The sequence below is a fragment of the Dendropsophus ebraccatus genome, chromosome 2 (genome assembly GCF_027789765.1).
Source record: "Dendropsophus ebraccatus isolate aDenEbr1 chromosome 2, aDenEbr1.pat, whole genome shotgun sequence".
Taxonomy (NCBI): Eukaryota; Metazoa; Chordata; class Amphibia; order Anura; family Hylidae; genus Dendropsophus; species Dendropsophus ebraccatus.
This window is the reverse complement of record NC_091455.1, coordinates 38,523,784-38,546,034: the sequence shown is the minus strand read 5'-3', so window position 1 is coordinate 38,546,034 and position 22,251 is coordinate 38,523,784. Positions and strand designations below refer to the sequence as shown.

The window sequence follows — 22,251 nt, the reverse complement described above, 5'->3', positions numbered from 1 at the left end:
AAAGTTCCCCATCCATGTAGTAAAGTAAAACTCTACTATATTATATATATATCTGTGAACTGCAATGCTTAGAATAAAGTAATACATGTAGCTGCTGCTCAAATACAGTAATTACCTGTGTGTTTTCAGGGGCCGACTGTGCTATAGTTTATAGCAGGGATGGGGAACCCCCGGCCCTTCAGCTGTTGCAGAACTACAATTCCCATCATGCCTTAACAGCCAAAGCCAGTCCAATGCTAGTCCAGGCATGATGGGAATTGTAGTTTTACAACAGCTGGAAGCCGAAGGTTCCCCATCCCTGGTTTATAGGTAGGGATGGACAAATTTACAGTAGGAATGAAGCATGTGAGGCTGATGGCGTTGGCGTGGAGCTCTGGTAGCGTGGAGAGGTAACATATATAAGTTATTATTTACTATATACATCAAGGGCTGCACGATTATCAATCCGTGTAATAGGCTCAGTAAGGGAGTGCTGATCAGCATTTTCAACCTCAAAAAAAGTTTTTTTTTTTTGTTTTTTTTCTCTTTTGTCGCTTTTGAAACATTTCTTTCTCTTCCTCCTAATATGCATTATGCAAACCAGCTATTTTGGGGAGGAAAAATAACCCGCATACAATGTACATAAAAGCTAAAAAATCAACGGAAATGTTCACAGGCAGCGTTTCAGTATTTTTTGCTTCTACTCCTTTCTTTGAGAAACTATCGGCTGAAAAGAAAGGACCAAAACACTGGTCCAGATTTACATTACATTCATTCAGACCCACTCAAATTCATACTGTGTTATGTGGCTTTGTGCTAAAATAAAAAAAAAAATGACACCCCTGTATAAATATTATCTCACAGCTGACAATGCATATCTGTGCAAAAACCAAGCCAGGAGGAGGAAAGAACTGCCTGTAGAGCTCAGACAGGATTGTATGGAGTAGCAGATCAGAAGGGGACAAAAACATTCTTCTGTTCAGCAACCACCTTCATTATTAAATGGAAAACATTTGGAACAACCAGGAGTCTTCCTAGAGCTGGCCGTCCACCAAACCAATCAACGTATAACGGCCTTTGTAAGAGATGTGACTTAGCACCCAGTGATCGCTCTGAATAGGCTCTAAAGATCCTGTGTGCAGATGGAAGAAATGTTAAGAACCACCATCACTGCAGACTCCAGTCATCTGGGCTTTATGGCACTGTGCAAATAGATACATAAAAGCCACCTGGAGTTCACACAAAGGCACCTAAAGGACTCTCAGACTGAGAAACAAGGTACTATGGTCTCATCACACCAAGACTCAACCTTTAGGCCTCAATTCTAAGCATCATGTCTGGAGGAAACCGAGTACTGCCCATCACCTGCCCAATACCATCCCTACGGTAAAGAATGCTGGGGTCAGCATCATGCTGTGCAGGAAGGGGGAGACGTATCAGGGTTAAAGTGTCACTTGTCATTTTTTTTTTTTTTTTTGCAGAAATCAATAGTCCAGGCGATTTTAAGAAACTTTGTAATTGGGTTTATTAGGCAAATATGCCATTATCTGCATTCAGAAAGCCTTTCCCCAGGTCCCCCCCTCCCTCCTCTCTCTCATTCACTGCTCATTATCAGGAAATCTCGACTCTTACATCAGTCGGGTGCTGTCTGTTCTATGGAGAGGGGAGGGGGGAGGAGGGAGATTAGTCGGCAGCAGAGATGATGTTGCGGTGATGTAGCTGTAAATTAACTCTTTGTTGTCCTGTTTTAGTGCCTCATCTCCTTTCACCCCTTCCCTCTCCATAGAGAACAATGAAGACGGGGGAGAGCTTCAAACTCTTTTTCATGCTAAAAAAGCATTTTTCGACTAATAAACCCAACTACAAAGTTTCTTAAAATCGCCTGGACTATTGATTATTGCAAAAAAATTTAAACAACAGTGACACTTTAAAGTGACTCTGTACCCACAATCGCCCCCCCCTCCCCCCCAAACCACTTGTAACTTCAGATAGCTGCTTTTAATCCAAGATCTGTCCTGGGGTCTGTTCGGCAGGTGATGCAGTTATTGCCATAAAAACAACTTTTAATCCGGCAGCGCTGTGTCTTATGGCTGGGGCTTACATTTGTGTATGCATTAGGCTGGCACAACCTCTCTGTCCTTCCTCACCACCCTCCGCATCATTAGGAATACTCCAGGCAGATTGCTTCCTATTCCCCACCTGTGGCAGCCCGGCACATGGGCTGGATCGTTAATACACCTGTGCAAAGCTCAAACAGCAGTAAATGTTCCTGGATCATTCCTAATAATGAGGAGGGTGGGGAGGAAGGACATAGAGGTGGTGCCAGCCTAATGCATATACAAATGTAAGCCCCAGCCGTTAGACACAGCGCTGCCGGATTAAAAGTTGTTTTTATGACAATAACTGCATTCCCTGCCGAACGGACCCCGGGACAGATCTTGGATTAAAAGCAGCTATCTGAAGGTACAAGTGGTTTGGGGGGGGGGGGGTCAGATTGTGGGTACAGAGTCGCTTTAAGGGAAAGCTGAATGGAGCAAAGAACAGATATATTTTTCTCGATCCAGAGTGCTCTGGATGAACCTACTAACAAGGCAATGACAAAACACAGCCAAGACAACACAGGGGCGGCTTAGGGACAACCCTGTGAATATCCTTGAGTGGCCAAAACAAAAACATCTCAGGAGAGATGAGACGATAACATCCACCTATGGCCTCCATGACAGCCTGAAAAGATTTGCAGAGAAGATTGGCAAATCCTCATACCCAGTGGTGTAAACTTTGTGGCATCATACCCAAGACAACTGGAGGCTGGAGTCACTGCCAAAGGGGCTTCAACTAAGTACTGAGCAAAGGCTCTGAATATTTCTGTCAATGTAGTATTTTAGTTTCAATAAATTAGCAAACATTTCTTTCATTCTGGTGTCTAAATAAGAGTAGCACTCAGCTAAGCTCTTCACTCCCCGGCTCATTGGGAACCCAGTTATGGATAGAGACAGGCTCCACAGTAAGCGCATGGAGCCCTTCTCCGCAGTAAGGCAGATTACAGTATGGGGAGTAAAGCGATCAGCTGACTGCTTCTCAGTGGGGGTTTGAACACCTGGACGCGACCAATGAAAAGTTTTTACATGTCCTAGGCACATGAAAAAAAAAGTTGTTTAAAGTGACACTTTATTTGTGTAGTGGTGGTGACCTGTAACTGCAGCTCCTGTACAAGTCAATAGCAGCTGAGCTGTAGATACGCATGGCTAATAGTTTATAATCGACAACATAAAAACAATCAAAATCTGTGAGATTGTATAAAATATCTTTATTTCACTGTACAATACACATTCACAAAAAACGGAATCATAGATATAGACAACAACATAAGATGCAGGATAACATGAAGAGACAACCTCAGACATAGACATACAAATCAGTGCTGCAGTCCTGCTGAGGTCCTCATAGTATAAAAAAAGCAAAGAAATATATATAGTATAGAATTATGAAACACTTTTCTTTTACAATAAATCCTCCGAGATCCATGCCATGGCTAGATTTTTTTTTTTCATGGAAACTCACAAGAAAAGTAAAGTCATTTGTGAGTAATAGTAGACGGACAGTAGCGAAGCCCCACATGGGGATTAGTATTCAGTCAGGTCAATGGAGCCCATGTGTTACTATGATCCAGTCTATGGTCAGCATATAGACACAAGCAATCAATACAGACCCTATGGCCGGGTTCATCACTTACCATTCATCGCATTAATTTTTGTTCCCTAAAGAAACCAGACAATGGCTTTCAAAGAGAAGGATCAATGGAATCTAGTTTTTTTCAGTTTTTCTTCTTCAACGTGAGAAAGTTAACACTCTTATAATATACATTGGGGGAGATTTATCAAACATGGTGTAAAGTGAAACTGGCTCAGTTGCCCCTAACAACCAATCAGATTCCATCTTTCATTTTCCAAAGTCTGTGAGGAATGAAAGGTGGAATCTGATTGGTTGCTAGGGGCAACTGAGCCAGTTCTACGTTACACCATGTTTGATAAATCTCCCCCATTGTGTCCTGCAGGCAGCTACATGTACAGGGAAGTAGGAGACTGTCAAGGCGGATAAATGGACAAGTCAGCGTCTACCCTAAAGACACCATAGCTCCTTAAAGGGGTTGTCCGGCAGTCGGCCTTTTTTTAATATATTGCTGCTGGTGCATATAAAAAAATCATGTTATCGTTCCCTAGCCTCTCTACGTCTGTGTCGCTGTTGTCCCCCACTGAGCGCAGTGCCTTCATTTCCGAGAAAACCTTGTCTTGGGAGTGACAGCCCGCTCAACCAATCACTGGCCGTAGGGCTTTCCCATCTCAGGTCAGTGATTGGCTGTCGCTTTCGAGACGAGTTTGTCACAGAAATGGATGCGCTGTGGTCAGTGGGGGACCACTGGCGACACCAGAGGAGGACACCAAGGGAGCGCGGACTGGTAAGGATAACACGTTTATTGTTTTATAGGCACCAGCTTCAATATAATCAAAAAAGGCTGACCGTCGGACGACCCATTAAATCATTTTGTATATAAGAAAAAACACTTTGTAACATATATTTACCTTACAAAAAGGAAAAGTCCAGCACCAAAATGGCAAATCCCATAAAGCTTAGTCTTTATTGTAATTCTTTACATCAGGTACAGTGAATAAAAAAGTTTACGCGTTTCAACGCTTCTCGCGCCTTGTTCACAACTTAAAACAAGGCGCGAGAAGCGTTGAAACGCGTAAACTTTTTTATGCACTGTACCTGATGTGAAGAATTACAATAAAAACTAAGCTTTATGGGATTTGCCATATTGGTGCTGGACTTTTCCTTTTTGTATGCTGTGACCCTGGCTCCGGGTCTTACCGAGCACCAAGGGCAATACCACAGCAGGTGAGCTGGCCTACAACAGACTGTATACATTTACCTTAGCACAGAAAATACTACCCCTATTTCAACCATTACATGTGGGCTTGGTAATGTATCAGTTTTGGCAAATTATTAGAAAACACACTTAACAGCATATGTCCAGCGAACATAACGGCAACATTTACCGAGGTTTTATAGTCAAGGCACCGGGTGACGTCTAAGTATCAGATATCATACAAAAGATGGAGGGTGTCCCCAATTTCTCATTTCATGGAGATATGTTGGAGGAATAAGGGAAGAAGTTAACACTGTGGCTATCTGCCCTGATGACAAAGGGGTTGAACAGCAGGGGGTGATGTAACCATAATAAGTTATACACACTGATCCACCAGTTTTCCTCTATTTCCAGGTTGCTGTGACATCATGGACTGACCGGAAGCGTCCTGCCTTAGTCACCTATTAGCTGAGCTGGAAGTTATACCAATTATATCTAATATCCAACCATGTAATACTTGTCCCACATTGGGGGAGACACTTGTTACATCATCCATACACCCCAATGTAATAACCACCGCTATGATGTGCATGTGATAACCCTTTTTATATGCAATATACTGAATATTAAGAAGACCCAGTCCTGTGTGAACTACAGTTCACTTCTTTATATCTTAATACATTTTACTGTCGCCAATGCATTGTATCAGCATAGGCGTTTCTTTAGCCAGGATACACTTGTATACATCTGACTGCAGCGAAGGAAGAGGACTGGATCTGTAAAGGTTTTAGGCCTCAGAATAAGTATTTTCATCCACTGACAGGAAAAATTAAGAAAATCTCGAAATGATAATAAAAAAATAAAAATACTATATATATATATATTAGAAGTTTGCATTCCAGCCTCTAATACTTATCCCCCTATCCAAAGGATAAGGAATGAGTGTCTGATCATGGGTCCAACTGCTGGGACAACCATCATCTTGAGAACAGGGACCGGAATCTCGTGTTGTTGCTGCAGGTTACACGTGCGCAAGGCCGCTCCATTCACTGTTTATGGGAGGACATGGAGTAAAGCATTTGGTTATCTCCAGTGTCTTCCACAGAGAATGAATGGTGTAAGCAGGCATGCGTGACCCCCTGCGACCAGACATTTATCTTCTATCCTGTGTGTAGGGGGTAAGTGTTAGAGGCTAGAATACACTTTTTAACTACATTGGCAAACTTCAAAAAACGATCTTTATGTAGTATTAAATCCTCAGAGTATACGCCATGTGTGAACTTACCCTTAATGGGGTTATCCAGAGAGCAGAAAGATCCCACCTGTTCTGCTCTCTGGAGCTGCACTTGTTCCCTCTGGCTGTCTCAGAAAAACCCTTCCAAGATGGGGGAGGTGGTGCATGTTGCAAACACGTCTAATAGCTGCCAAATGTTGTCGATACGACATTGTTAACATATGGTAGCTATTGAACATCGCCGTATAATGCAATTGACCTCCCCTTCTGAGATGGCCAGAGGGAGTAAGTGCAGTGCTGGAGAGGGGAACAGGTAGAACCCTTTTTGCTCTCTGGATAACCCCTTTAATTACTGTATAGGGTAAAGTTAAGCAAATTTCTAATATACGTTTTGTTTCAGCTTCTCTCCACTTTCATGGTCAGGGCTGTTTTTGAGCAAATGGAAAGATCATTGATTATATTATATGGTTGAAAATCTATCCTGACCTAGCCTCATACAGAAGGGATGTAACAAGGTCCCAGAGTAGGCAATCCTAGGCTGATAGCAGCTGTATACACTGTTACAACCACTGTGTGGGCAGGACTGGATTAGCAGTGTTCATCATGTTTCCATATAGTAACAGCAAGCAAAGGTCTTGAAAAACCATAAAAGTTTGAAACAGATAATGTATTAGAATGTTATATAGCATTTCATTGGAATTGAAAGTGCCATTCCTGGGTAACTCTTGTCTGACGGCCCTTACACCAGCATCTAGGTTTCTCCTGCTCTCTTCTACAGGAATCCAAACAGTTCCCAGTATTTTAATAAAGGAACCGACAATTTACGGTTAAGGCAGTATATAAAACAAACTCCATAAGTAAGACATCCAGAAAATATTAGTGCTTGCAGACTGAATAAATCCAAAAATCATAAGACTGCACATCTTGACATGTTGGACTTATATCTTTAGATGATTTGATTCTTTTTCCATGAAAAGGCTCATGTCCTCCAGGTAATCACTACTGACAAGTGACAAGCTAGTTGTAGCCCTCCGTGGACTCATCATCCTCATCATCAAGATCATTTTCCTCTTCCTCCTCCTCTTCTGTCTTCTTTTTGTGTCGGCTCACAGTACTTTGCTGAGAATACAAAGAATAATTATTGTCAGGAACAAATACAAAGATGTTTTATCTGGGAATGGGAACAGTCACAAGAACATATGAGAGATTCTCCATTATTACCAATGGCTCAAGTAAACCTTCAGATAGGGACGATCAGTCTTTCAGCTAAAAAGGGTATGTCCACATCACAGCCATTTTATTAGTGTTTTTTTAATTGTTGCTTTCCCTACCTCACATGCATTCAGTGGGTTAGCAAGAAGTAAGGGACAAATGCAAGGGAATATGATTGTAGGACCACCGAGATCTCTACAGGGGCTATAGATTATAACTGTTGGGACATATTTCATGAACACTATTCGCTAAATTTCCTAATTTTTATTTTATTTTGGATGCATAAGCAAAATAAAGAATACTACTTAGCAAAGCTGTACATAACCTTTAACCCTTTGGGTCTATTCATTATTTACGGCGCTGGTACCAAGTAGTAAATGGGGCAGTCTACAGAATTGAGTTGTTTCATACACAGCAGGTGTCAGCAATATACTATGCATGATACTTTGCGGGATTGAAGAGACCAAAGAATCAATATTGGCATTAAGCTTTTAGGGTGCGTTCACACCTACAGGATCCGCAGCAGATCTGCAGCAGATTTGATGCTGTGTTCAGTTATTTAAATGAAATCTGCTGCGGATCCGCAGCAGAAAATACGCTGCGGATCCGGTAAGTGTGAACGTACCCTAGGCTGGGTTCACACTGCATTCTTGCAGTCTGTTTAACGGCTCCATCTTTAAATGGTTAAGTGGTCACCCAAGTTTATGCTAAAACAAAAATTTCATAACAGATGTCAATGGAAAGACAGATGCAAACGGATTCACACAATTGCATTAATTTCCCCCCCCATAAAAACGGATATGTTAAATGGACTGCAAAAATGCAGTGTAAACCTCTCCTTACACAGAGGGAATGGGCTCTCTCTTTCATCCCTTCACCCCTGCTGAAACATGGTCACTGTTATGACAGTCGGGTGCCATCTTAGTACTAATTTCATATACTGCAATACTGAAGTATATAGTGTATTATACAAAAATAAAATTTGTCCCGCAAAAAACAAGCCCTCATATGACTATGTTAACAAAAAAAAAAAAAGTTATGGCTCTTTGAATGCGGCAATCAATTTCAGGCTGCTATAAATGATAAAATCTTAAATCTTACTGATAAAGAAGAGGACATCTTCTTCGATGAGCTTGTCCTTGAATTGGCACGTACTATATCAAGGCGAGACTGGAAATCTGGCGGATGAAGGGAACTTCTGAAGACCTACCAAAGCAGCATGAATAAAAGTCATGATTAGGTACAAGCGCGTGCAAGTGCAATAGGAAAGGGAACATTTTTCTTAATATATAACCATACACACAGATAGCTATGTCATGGTAAAAGGGGAACATCTATTATTCTCTTTGTGCCATTATTTTGGCAAATTTGGTGTTTTTGTGCATGACATAAAACTTTAAGCAACATTTATCAAGGCGATTTAAGCTGGCTGCGCCTTTTTCATTTTTTTTCCATTCGGTGGGGGCGTGGTTTCATATTAGCTACTTTAATAGCCAAATTTATCAAATGCGATTCTTTATTTTTTGCAGAAAAAAAAAATGTGCAGCTGTTCTCCACTCCTACCCTGGCATAGTTTTGTTAGCCAAACAATAATAATGATGATACATTTCTAGTTTTTGCGTAGCATGGAAAAGCACACAAAAATTTGTGCAGATCCTAAATGTAGGACGCCTAAAAGGACGCCTACTTAGGACCTTATTCAAAGAACCAAAATGGACACAACAGCTCCAGCTCTGGCAAACCCTGCATCTCCATGTATTATGGGCAATGCAAGAGAAACGTCTGCCCAGATATGCCGTTGCATCGGCTTCCACTACAGAATCACATAAAGGTATAAAATAAACATATATTTGACAATATTTTCTGGTGTGTGTAAATATGTATGTTATTAAATGAAAACTATCAGCAGGTTAGACACATCAAACCTGCTGATAACTCCCTATAGTGCACAGGGCGCTGAAGATGAAGGTGAGTTTCTTACCTTCATGCTCAGCAGTTTCCATTAGGTTCTAGGAGTTTAATCCCTATGCTAATGAGGTGGTTTGGGGCAACAACAGCGGGACAGCCGCACCCCTGTGCTCCGATTTCCCTTTAAGGGGGTATTCGCATCTCAGCTAACATAGCTATGCTTGTAGGACTCATCAAATAAAAAAATATTTTTGCAAATACATTCATTTAGCAAATTTGCCTCCTTTTTCTGATATGCTGCTTCTTTCCCTCCCATTGCTGACAGCTTGTTGTCTAGTTTACCATCCACCGCTCTGCTTTAAATGCAGTGGCCTGACTGCTGTTTATATAGCTATCAGAGATGAGCGAACCGGGTTCGGGTTCGAGTCCATCCGAACCCGAACGTTCGGCATTTGATTAGCTGGGGCTGCTGAACTTGGATAAAGCTCTAAGGTTGTCTGGAAAACATGGATACAGCCAATGACTATATCCATGTTTTCCACATAGCCTTAGGGCTTTATCCAACTTCAGCAGCCACCGCTAATCAAATGCTGAAAGCTTGGATTCGGATTGACTCGAGCATGCTCCAGATTCGCTCATCTCTAATAGCTATAGTATACATATTTATATATAACATACAGTATTTTCGCTACATCTATAAACATCTACCTTAGAACCTAGAACACAAGCTGTTAATCAGGAGAAGGAGGCAAGTTTGCTGAATTAAAGGGAACCATTCACCCCGTGGCCCCCGTTAGAAACAGACATACAGTGACATAAAGGTCAATATACTTACCACATCGCTCCCGGTCCCGTCCCGGATCTCGTTGTTGACACGGAGAAATCGCCGATTCTTCTTCTCGCGCCCATTATGGTAATGAGCGCCGCCGGCCCGAAGTCCAGCCTTCTCCCCGCCTCCGACACTTGATTGACGCCGGGTCTTCTTCCTCCTCGTCTTCTTTCTTCTCGCCGGATCCCGCGCAGGCGCCGTGACGGTCGTTTTCGGCGCATGCGCAGTTCACAATTGAAGCCGCTCTGCAGCTCCACTGTTTACTGCGCGTGCGCCGATTGGCTCGAACACGCATCCTGTTTACCGCGCAGGCGCAGAAGAGGTGACGAGACCATCGCGGGAATTCGGCAGAAGACTGAAGACTGAAGACGTCAATCAAGTTCCAGGAGGCGTGGATGGGCGGCGACGAGAAGAGGACCTCATGAATAAGTTGGACTCGTCCGTCGTTTCCTATGGACGTTGGACTCATCTCAGCTCATTACCATAATGGGCGGGAGAAGAAGAATCAGCGATTTCTCCGTGTCAACAACGAGATCCGGGACGGGACCGGGAGCGATATGGTAAGTATATTGACCTTTATGTCACTGTATGTCTGTTTCTAATGGGGGCCACGGGGTGAATGGTTCCCTTTAATGTAGTTCTTAAAATATTCAACTTGGTGAATCATGCAAGATGAACTATGTTAGTTGAGATGGGACCACCACTTTAAGATCTAATAGACCCCTGTACTATTCACCAGAACACTTGCTCCATGATAAGATTTGAGGAAACCAACACAACCCTGTATGCCTGATCCCAGCTCCTTACCTCTAAATCTTCCTCCTCATCAATGTCCTCGATATGTTGATAGGCAGCAGTCAACACCTCCAGTGCCTTCCCATGGAACAACATCTCAATTGTCAGAAAGTCACTAAAAATTTTCTAAACAAAAAAAAAAACAAAACAAAAATTGTTAACATTGACGATTTGTAGATTACATTAACTAGTCCCTTAATTACTCATAGTACATTCACTGCAGAGGCCAGTGATAGCAGCTGGGTGTGCTGCCATGTCTATTTTTCTCTCCGTAGAGTACTTAGAGTCTTACTATGAAGCTGTTTTGTGTTTTGGCTCCTGGTCAAAGAGTTATGATATCTTTAAGAGTGCCTTCACACATACTATATTGCAGTGGATTTCACATAGTGAGTTCCGCAGCGAAATCTGATGCAATACAGTGTATTGGTACGGCTTATGGCTCAACATCAGGGATGGGGAACCTTTCGGCCCTCCAGCTGTTGCAAAACTACAATTCCCATCATGCCTGGACAGCCGAAGCTTTAGCTTCGGCTGTTCAGGCATGATGGGAATTGTAGTTTTGCAACAGCTGGAGGGCAGAAGAGTCCCCTTCCCTGCTCTACATCCTCACAACGGATTTTCATTACGCTGCTAGAATGTATCTGCCAGGCTAACAAGATAATACATGATCTGTCTGCGCTCCCGCCTGCTTCTCTGGCTCTCGGGTCACTGACGTTCCTCTCAGCCAATCAGTGGCCGCAGTGGGACAGTGCACTGATTGGCTGAGTCAGTGAATCAGGAGCCAGAAAAGCATATAGACCTATCCTGAGGATAAACCATCAATGAAAAAGTCCTGGAAAACCACTTTCTCTCTAATAACAGCAGTGCTTCAAACATAATCCTATGCTGTGCAGACTAAACACTTACCTTTATATCTTTAATCTTTTGTTTTTCAAAATTGTCGATGGTTTCTTCCAGCTGACGACTGATTCTGGCTGCATCCATGGTAGCTCTCTGTAATTCTGTTTCAGCCTTAAAAAAAAACCAGATTTGGCGTGGGTCATAAGCATCTATGTAAAAACGCTGACATTTCCGGGCTGTTTTCATGATCACCTATGAGATAACTTGAAGCATGTGTGTAGTAGGGCTGGGCGGTATACCGCAAAAATACCGATACCGTCACTGGCGTCTGTTAACCGACTTCAACTTAGCCAGGACGGTAATTGCGGTATTTTTGTATTTTTATGTCCCCGCGCCCGTCCTGTCAGAGCCCCACGCGCGCGCGCGCACACACACACAAGCGGCCCGGCACGAGCGCTGCACGTCATGTGCAGGGACGCCGGTATCGCCCACACCGCCCCCGTCTGGTCCAAGCGACCTTCCCTATAGTCATACACCCCTGTATAGTCATACACCCCTATCTGCCCCGCCCCCTGTATAGTCATACACCCCTATCCCTATGTGCCCCCTGTATAGTCATACACCCCTGTCCACCCTCCCCTGTATAGTCATACACCCCTGTATAGTCATACACCCCTATCTGCCCCGCCCCCTGTATAGTCATACACCCCTATCCCTATGTGCCCCCTGTATAGTCATACAACCCGATCCACCCCCATATAGTCATACACTTCTATCCCTATGTACCTCCTGTATAGTAATGCACCCCAATCCATCCCCCCCATATAGTCATATACACGTATCCACCCCCCATATAGTTATACACATGTATTCCTATATGACCCCCTGTGTATACACATCCTGTAGAGGCTGTATACCTGTATATACACATCCAGGTCTCTGCTGAGACCCCTAATAATGACAAATAGTAATAATGATAATAGACTAACCATGGGTTGCTGTTCAGTTCTTTTTTACTTTTTCTAATCAAAATATCGCCAGTTTGGCATGGCAAGTGGGTGTGGTTTGCTAAAAGGGGCGTGTCATAATTATCGTTGAATTATCGTTACCGCGGCTACATGTGCGATAAACCGCGATATTGATTTAGGCCAATATCGCCCAGCCCTAGTGTGTAGTGCCCATTCCTAATCTGGAAAGCTACTCTAAGCAACTGAATATCTTGAAATTCAGTATATACTACACAACCATTACTAAAATCACTCGCTTTATACTTAATAAATAATGTGTGTGGGGTCACTCTGCGGTTGGTATAGGCTGACACTGTGTATCGCACATCTACCGGTGTCTACCAGTGACTTGCACAAGTCAGAAGAGTGTCATGGCGGATGGGAAGGTGGAGACTGAGCCTCAGAGACTCGGGCCACCCAAGTCTACATGCTATATACTTTCTAATGGTTCTAAGAGCCCGATAATTCAGCACCTTTTGTAAGCATGCTGTATTATAGGAAGTTTAATGTAATATCTTAGTGTAAGAATAAGGCTCTCCAGTCAAACAGATGGCTTTTGGCTGGTCGCTTGCGATCGGAGAAGATCAGTCCATCCTGTCCCAGTGATTTCAAGAAGTTTATACCTGTGACTTTATATCGGTTAAGGAAAAGGCAGAAGTTTTTCACACAATACATATCACTAAGTCTGTGAGGACATGTGGTAAAAAGGCTTCTGTTGGCTCTTTCACCTACAGCTCAGGTTCAGCTTTGGACTCACTGCCTTTAGCTGCAGAACAGACATATGACAGCAGGGGGCAGTGTATTTTTACCTGCTGGTGACTTTCCATGGCTCTGCACCTTAATATGGGAATGTTAATGCTCTGCTAACTGTATCAAATAATAACATTATATTAGGGGAGTGTGGAAGTAGCTATCACCTATTATATGTTCTCATAAGTTCACCAAAGGCTTCAGTGGGGTTGCCGTAGATCAGGGGTGTCAAGCTTTGGCTGTCCAGGCATGTTGGGAATTGTAGTTTTAAAACAGCTGGAGGGCCTGAGTTTGACACGTCTGCCGTAGATAGTGTCATGAGTCTTGATAAGAGTCTGCACACTGACAATACTAGTAACCTGTGTGACACAGCTACAATTTACAATGCATGCATGCACAAGGTTACCACCTTCTTTAGTAAAAGTAATTCTCCATCAGTCAGGGATAGAGAAGTCTTGTGAAGTCTCCTTGTCTCTGCCTTCATTTCAGTAGTAATTGATCCACAGAACCACATAGTAAGATGTAACACAATGCCAGATCTGGGGTATACTATCTGTCTATAGTGCACGGATGCCAGGGAGTTCCAGGAACAGAGATTTAATGTGTTTTGGCTATGAAGCTTAAAGGAGAAGCCCAGCAAAATTTTTGATGAAAGTATTGTATTGTCCGCCAAAAGTTATACAAATCCCCAATATACACTTATTACGGGAAATGCTTATAAAGTGCTTTTTCACCTGCACTTACTACTGCATCAAGGCTTCACTTCCTGGATAACATGGTGATGTCACTTCCTGGATAAAATGGTGATGTCACTTCCTGGATAAAATGGTGATGTCACGCCCCGACTCCCAGAGCTGTGCTAGCTGTGGCTGCTGGAGAGGATGATGGCAGGGGGACACTGAGGGACACAGGGCACTGGAGGGACACTGAGCATCCCTCTGCCTTCATCCTCTCCAGCAGCCACAGCCCGCACAGCTCTTGGAGTCGGGTTGTGACATCACCATTTTATCCAGGAAGTGACATCACCATGTTATCCAGGAAGTGAAGCCTTGATGCAGTAGTAAGTGCAGGGAGAAAAGCACTTTACAAGCATTTCCTGTAATAAGTGTATATTTTGGATTTGTATAACTTTTGGGGGGCAATGCAATACTTTAATACATTTTTTGCCAGACTTCTCCTTTAAGTTATAGATAGAAGGATCCATAGCTGAAATGTATCAGATTTCTGTTCCTGTGTTTTTATCCTATGGATGAAATGCAATAAAAGTGAAGTTTTAATTAGAAGGGTCGCTGCCTGTGCTGCTCACTGGGGGTCCCAGCAGATATCATATTCACATATCCAGGATCTGCAGCAGATGTGATGCTGCATTGAATTATTTAGTTACATTGATATCTGCAGTATTTGTACCAATGACAATTAGGTGAATCACCTCCATCACACATATCTTCTCATATAACCCCATAACTGGTGAGATCACACTAGTAAAGTCTGCCAGAGGATAAAACAAGTAAATGGAACATCTGTTAAAAATAAGATCATACTCTCTATGGAGCCCATTTAATTTGGAGGTGATCCAAGGCCTCATCCATAAGATCTCCTCTCTCCCTGTATCTAGGACATATCATGGTGACTGGATTTCCTCTATAAATGGGGTATTGCCACCTATCGATAGGATAAGGGATAACAAGCTGATCAGTAAGGATCCCCAGTGACTCCAAGAACAGAGAAGAAAACTCTGGAATGAACGCAGCGCAGCACATGTATGCAGCCAATGCTTAGTTTGTTCTTTATGGGGTCATTGCACATTGCTGGACCCCAACCGATCAGCTTCTTATCCCCTAGCTTGTGGGTAGGGCATAAGTTCTTCAGAAGAGACTATCCCTTTAAAGCAGGGGCTATACAGCTATTCTAAATCAAGGTTAAACTATTACATGAGGTTCTAAAATAGATGGCAATGTCTTAGTTAGTAGCTTTTTTTAATGGAATTTTAGATGGTGCAAATGTCAGCAAGGCTCGGCCTACATATTAGGCCTCTTCAGATCTGTGCAGATTATACAGGCTCCCTATTAAGGATACAATTATCTGCCGATCCGATGGGTTTCTCTGACGCGTTTTCTCCAGTTGTGCCATCTGCTTGGCTTCTCTGTTTCTTGCATTTAAGGTCACTTTAAGATCCTCCTATTAAAAAAAATATATAAATTAAAAAAATTTTTCACTTGACACAATCCTCTCTGCATGTCTCTCCTTGGTGAATGTACAACCCAGGTCCAGGTACTCGAAACAGACTCGAATTAGTTGAACCAGAACTTTCACAGGTCCACTCATCACTAGTATAATAATAATATAACTTCCAAGTCCTCCAAAGCAGGAGACTCTCTTAGCAGCAGCTTCCTAAATGATGTCTATATACCCTAATACTGTAGATCATATAGACAGCGATCACTCATCTCACCATGTACACACTGTACAAACATCATACATACCCTTTTCAGTTTGATTATAGCTCCGTAGCTCTTTAGAGGTTCAACTACTTTGGCTTCAAGTCTTTCCACCTAATAACAAAAGTAATTGATGTTTTTAGTGCATAAAGACAATTGGAAATGCAAGGACGCCAATATGTCCACATTTACTATAACAGCAGACAGTAATTCTATATATGTTTAGTGACGGGGGAAAAAAACATTTGTTATCCTGGCAAACCAGGAGAATATTACAGTATATCTGCTGGTGGATAAGAATATGGACCTGAAAAGACTGGGAATGTACCACATCTTGGCGAAGCTGCAAGGAGACACATATGTAGCACCGAGGAAAGATTTTTATCAAAATGGACATTTAGCATACTGCTGTTAAAGGGGTACTCCAGCAAAACAATTTTTTTCTCAAATCAACTGGTGCTAGAAAATGTCAGAGACTGGTTATTTATATTAAAAAAAATCTCAAGTCTTCCGGTACTTATCAGCCGCTGTATGTCCTGCAGGAAGTGTTGTATTCTTTCCAGTCTGATACAGTGCTCTCTGCTGCCACCTCTGTCCATGTCAGGAACTGTCCAGAGTAGTAGCAAATCCCCATAGAAAACCTCTACTGCTCTCCATACTGGAAAGAATACACCACTTCCTGCAGGACATACAGCGGCTGATAAGCTGATATTTTTTTTTATAGAACTAGATCAGTGATTTTCAACCTTTTTTGAGCTGTGGCACACTTTTTATACTTAAAAAATCCCGGGGCACACCACCAACCAAAATGGCACAAAATTACACTAAAACAGTACATATTATACATATAGTTAATAATATAGATTCTAAATGTATTTATACTCACTCAGTGTGAAACCTGGGCCTGTTTTCTTCTCCCCCCTGTGCTTCTCTCCACCATACTTCTCCCCCCTATTTCTCTCCTGTGCTTCTCTCCACCATACTTGCCCCCCCTGCTTCTCTCCTGTGCTTCTCTCCACCATACTTCTCCCCCCTACTTCTCTCCTGTGCTTCTCTCCACCATACTTCTCTCCACCATACTTCTCTCCCCCCCTGCTTCTCTACACCAAACTTCTCTCCCCCATCCCCATGTTTCTCTCCCCTGTTTCTCCCCCATCCCCAGGTTTCTCTCCCCCATTGTTTTCTCCTGTTTCACAGGGGCACCATAGTTTGGGGAACTTTCCCCGCGGCACACCCGACCATGTGGTACGGCACACTAGTTGAAAATCACTGAACTAGATTACAAATCTCTGTCACTTCGTGACACCAGTTGATTTGAAAGAAAAAAATTATTGCTGGAGTACCCCTTTAAGGGAAAGTGCAAAGGAGCAATCTATGCCTACATGGCAACATCAGTTAGCAGAGCCCATGATGTCAATGCTAGAAGCCCATTTCTTGGTTTAGGTTATATCAGCCACATTGTATCACAGCTGTACAGAGATGAATGTAATACCATCACGCAAGCTCTATCTCATCATGCCACAAGTGTGGTCACTAAGCTGCAGAGTCTTAGGGTCCTATTACACGGATCGATTTTTAACGATAAACGATCGTAAACGAGATTGTTCACCATATAAGGGTGCGTTTACACAGACAAATTTATCTGACAGATTTTTGAAGCCAAAGCCAGGAACGGATTGCAAAAGAGGAGAAATGTCAGTCTTTCCTTTATGACCTGTTCTGTGTTTATAGTTTGTTCCTGGTTTTGGCTTCGAAAATCTGTCAGATAAATCTGTCTGTGTAAACACACCCCTACACAGAGTGATAATTGTTATGCTGGGTTTCCACGAAACGATAATTGGCCCGATCGTACGATTAACCATGTCGGAGTAACAATTTTTTTTCATAACGATCAGCGTTTAGACGGTACGATATATCGTACGGAAAAATCGTTTTGCGATCGCGCGCCCGCAGCCCGGCCCCCCGCTCATCCGCAGCCCGGCCCCATAGTCAACCGCAGCCCCCTGCGCCGCCCTGATCGCCACCGCCGCTCCGATTGCCCCCGCCACAAGCATACGTTACCTGCTCCGCGTAGCAGGTCTTCGAAATCCACGGCTCCCCTCTTCAGTGCATTGATTGGCTGAAGAGGTGAGTCGGGAATTTCAAACGGCTCCTCTTCAGCCAATCAGTGCTCCTCTTCAGCACTGCTTGGCTGAAGAGGAGCCGTTTGAAATTCCCGGCTCACCTCTTCAGCCAATCAATGCACTGAAGAGGGGAGCCGAAGATTTTGAAGACCTGCTACGCGGAGCAGGTAACGTATGCTCGTGGCCGGGGCGGCGGGGGCGATCGGAGCGGTGGCGGCAGGGGTGGTGATCAGAGTGGCGGCGGGGGTGGCGATCGGAGCCGGGGTGGCAATCGAGCCGGCGCAGGGGGCTGCGGATGAGCGGGGGGCCAGGCTGCAAGCGGTGGGCGGCCGGGACTTTTGCGCGACGACTGTTTACACGGAACGATAGGCGAATTTTTTGCGAACGCCGATTTAAGAACAAGATAAAAGATCAAAATGAACAATTTCTCGCTCGTCGTTCCATCGTTCGCTGCCTTTACACGTACGATTATTGTTCGAATTCGATCGTTATCGTGCAAATTCGCACGATAATCGTTCCGTGTAAACTCAGCATTAGTTACGATCGTTACTCCGATCGTTATTGCAATCGTTACTTTGATCGATTACTCCTTCTGATCCCAGCAAAACAATGAACAATGTGCAACTACACTGAACAATTAGTAAAAAAATACGGAACTTGAGCGAACGAATATGGAATTACAGCGAACGATTAACGATAATTTTAGGTTCAGATCTAAATCAACGGTCAACGACATACGCATGATTTTTCGATCGTTGCCTGCAGGCATTGCCTGCTATAGGGGTTGGAATCACTGACTATATGACAGTAGGACATCCTGTATTATACAGTCACATCTCCTAAAGATACCGCCATACCTCTGCCTGTCGATAATCCTGAAGTTTGGCAAGTTCATCAGCAAAACCCTTCAGTCCATGCTTTAGATTGGGAGTTTCGGTGTCGGCATACGTATTGACTTCTCTCACTAGGAGATCGGCTTTGTCCCGGAGCCTGGCAGTCTTACGGACGTACCCGGCATAGATTTGGCACAGCTCCCCGAAGTGCTTTTCCACATTATTGACCGTCTCTTGTATCTGTCTGGTCTGGTTGTCTCTGGGGAAAGAAACATCAGGAACAGGTCAGATGGAGAAATACTGGCTTGTGATAGGTCACCAAACTAAAAGAAAAACATTATTATCGGATTATCAAAGTTTGGAGGAAACCTGGTTGCATCTCTAAAGCTATAGAACACCATGGGGGAGATTTATCAAACATGGTGTAAAGTGAAACTGGCTCAGTTGCCCCTAGCAACCAATCAGATTCCACCTTTCATTTTCCAAAGAGTCTGTGAGGAATGAAAGGTGGAATCTGATTGGTTGCTAGGGGCAACTGAGCCAGTTTCACTTTACACCATCTTTGATAACTCTCCCCCATCATATTTCTTGCATATATCAGAGTCATATGTAGGGAGTATTACCAATGTATACCAATATATACCATCAGCACATGCCACCGTATAGCCAAACATCAGCCACTAGCCAAAATAAAAAAAAAAAATCTATTGAATGGTCTAATTTATTCACTTAAACTCTGACGCCATTAAGAACCTAAGGATTTAGATAAGACTGCCATGACTCAATCCCCAATCTGGTTTTGGCCCTTACACCAGACAGCAATCCCTATATATTGGTGGTTATTGTTTGGCCCATAATGACAATGTGTAACTGATCACCACTAACCACCTCCTCCATACCATAGGGACAGCATATGGGAGCAAGAGACCTGATGAAGTCCGAAGTGCAGGGGCAAAACACGTTCTTCTTATATGTAACCCAATCCTCACAGCACAATCTACGTGCTTTTTATTTGGTCCATGTTCACAAAACTAAAGACTATGCTGTAAAATTCACATAAAAATCTGGTCTGAGATCCACCCTGCAGATTTCATTGCTGAACTCTCTAATTTAAAGGGAAACTCACAAAGACTCTAACGTGCACATGGAGCGCTGAGGATGAAGGTAAGTTTCCTATGTTCGTCCTTGCACCATTTCTGGGCAGTTAATTCCTTTCTGCACCGATCTGACCTGGCTAGTCTGCGCCATCTAATGAATATCAGCAGAGTGGGCGGGCCGACCAGATCACTGAACTGGGGGCAGTTGTCCCGCATCCTCAGCACTCTGTGTGCTATAGGGACATATTCTCAGGTTAGATACTTCTAACCTGCTCATAGTTTCCCTTTAAGCTCCCATTGATTTTAATAGTTTTTTCCCCAACATATCCCACTAAAATCACAGCACAGGATACCCTCTTCCTCATGGGAGTGATAGTCCCTAGAACTGATCTGAATATACCCTCTTCCTGATGGGAGTGACAGTCCTTATTACTGATCTGTATACAAAGCACAGGGATACCCCTCTTCCTGATGGGAGTGATAGTCCTTATTACTGATCTGTATACAAAGCACAGGGATACCCCTCTTCCTGATGGGAGTGATAGTCCTTATTACTGATCTGTATACAAAGCACAGGGATACCCTCTTCCTGATGGGAGTGATAGTCCATATAACTGATCTGTATACACAGCACAGGGATGACCTCTTCCTGATGGGAGTGATAGTCCTAATTACTTATATGATACCCTCTTCCTGATGGGAGTGATACCTCTTATTATTGATCTATATATATAGCACAGGGATAGCTTCTTCCTGATGGGAGTGATAGCCCTTATTATTAATCTGCATACACAGCACAGGGATACCCTCTTCCTGATGGGAGTGATAGTCCCTATTCCTGATCTATACACACAGCACATGGATACCCTCTTCCTGATGGGAGTGATAGTCCCTATTCCTGATCTATACACACAGCACAGGGATAGCCTCTTCCTGATAGGAGTGATAGTCCCTATTCCTGATCTGTATACTCAGCACAGGGATACCCTCCTCCTGATGGGAGTGATAGTCCCTATTCCTGATCTATACACACAGCACAGGGATACCCTCTTCCTGATGGGAGTGATAGTCCTTATTACTGATCTGTATACACAGCACAGGGATACCCTCTTCCTGATGGGAGTGATAGTCCTTATTACTGATCTGTATACACAGCACAGGGATACCCTCTTCCTGATGGGAGTGATAGTCCCTATTCCTGATCCGTATACACAACACAGGGATACCCTCTTCCTGATGGGAGTGATAGTCCCTATTCCTGATCCGTATACACAGCACAGGGATACCCTCTTCCTGATGGGAGTGATAGTCCCTATTCCTGATGCGTATACACAGCACAGGGATACCCTCTTCCTGATGGGAGTGATAGTCCCTATTCCTGATCTGTATACACAGCACAGGGATACCCTCTTCCTGATGGGAGTGATAGTCCCTATTCCTGATGCGTATACACAGCACAGGGATACCCTCTTCCTGATGGGAGTGATAGTCCCTATTCCTGATCTGTATACACAGCACAGAGATACCCTCTTCCTGATGGGAGTGATAGTCCTTATTACTGATCTGTATACACAGCACAGGGATACCCTCTTCCTGATGGGAGTGATAGTCCTTATTACTGATCTGTATACACAGCACAGGGATACCCTCTTCCTGATGGGAGTGATAGTCCCTATTCCTGATGCGTATACACAGCACACCCCCTCAGTCTTCATACACACCTTGCCTGGAGGAACATCGTAGCTGACGGTCTGGAAACGAGACGTGAAGGTGTAATGTATGAGGAGCGGAGACCCTGCACCCGGCGCCCCCCAGCCCACACTCCTCACCTAGCCCTGGCCTCTGGGGTCTGGCTCATGATGATGATGATGATGGCGCGTCCTCCAGGATCGCAGCTCTAGCTCCTCCCCGCTCTTCCCAGTCGCCAGAGGGGAAACGTTACCATGGTTACTGCCTGACGCCTCCTGAGGTGCACGATCACGTGGTAAAGGCTGGGAGGCGGAGTCTGCGACTGCTAGTCCTAGGTGTCACGTGACCCGGGATCCTCAGCTGGAGGCTGCTGCTTGTGTGCCACTATGGGCTTCCCCTTCTTGTGTGCTTGTTGTGGGGGATAAAACACATGGATCCCCCCTCACAGGGAAGCTGCCGTCATGGCCACACTTACCCTGCAGTAATGTAACGTTACACGGTGCCTTGTACAACCAATGTCTGACCATATAAAACGCATTCACTATGTTCACACAATGTAGTTTTAGGTAAAAAAAATGCTTTTATATTTACAAGTAAAATGAGTCTCAAGTTTTCAAGGGTTTTTATTGCATTTTGGATTATTTTAATAA

At 43.7% G+C, this 22,251-nt stretch overlaps 1 protein-coding gene across 1 annotated transcript; it reads right to left on the bottom strand.

The window, feature by feature from the left end:
• Window positions 1-4,789: 4,789 nt before the first annotated feature.
• On the bottom strand, window positions 4,790-21,902 carry CIBAR1 (CBY1 interacting BAR domain containing 1). Its single transcript, XM_069957385.1, has 9 exons — window positions 21,742-21,902; window positions 18,840-19,074; window positions 15,905-15,973; window positions 15,498-15,599; window positions 13,295-13,300; window positions 11,731-11,835; window positions 10,837-10,950; window positions 8,394-8,498; window positions 4,790-7,199 (listed from the first exon to the last, which is right to left on the bottom strand). Exons 1-9 carry the CDS (start codon window positions 21,768-21,770, stop codon window positions 7,098-7,100), a joined length of 867 nt encoding a protein of 288 aa, XP_069813486.1. The 5' UTR covers window positions 21,771-21,902; the 3' UTR covers window positions 4,790-7,097.
• Window positions 21,903-22,251: the final 349 nt, after the last annotated feature.

What these genes read in the sequence shown, in the direction of transcription:
- CIBAR1 (XM_069957385.1), bottom strand. Translation starts at nt 21,770, where the DNA reads ATGAGCCAGACCCCAGAGGCCAGGGCTAG. An exon ending in AGGATTATCGACAGGCAGAG is followed by an intron (nt 15,974 to 18,839) that starts GTATGGCGGTAT and finishes TTTTGTTATTAG; the next exon opens with GTGGAAAGACTTGAAGCCAA. An exon ending in ATGAGGAGGAAGATTTAGAG is followed by an intron (nt 8,499 to 10,836) that starts GTAAGGAGCTGG and finishes CTGCTTTGGTAG; the next exon opens with GTCTTCAGAAGTTCCCTTCA.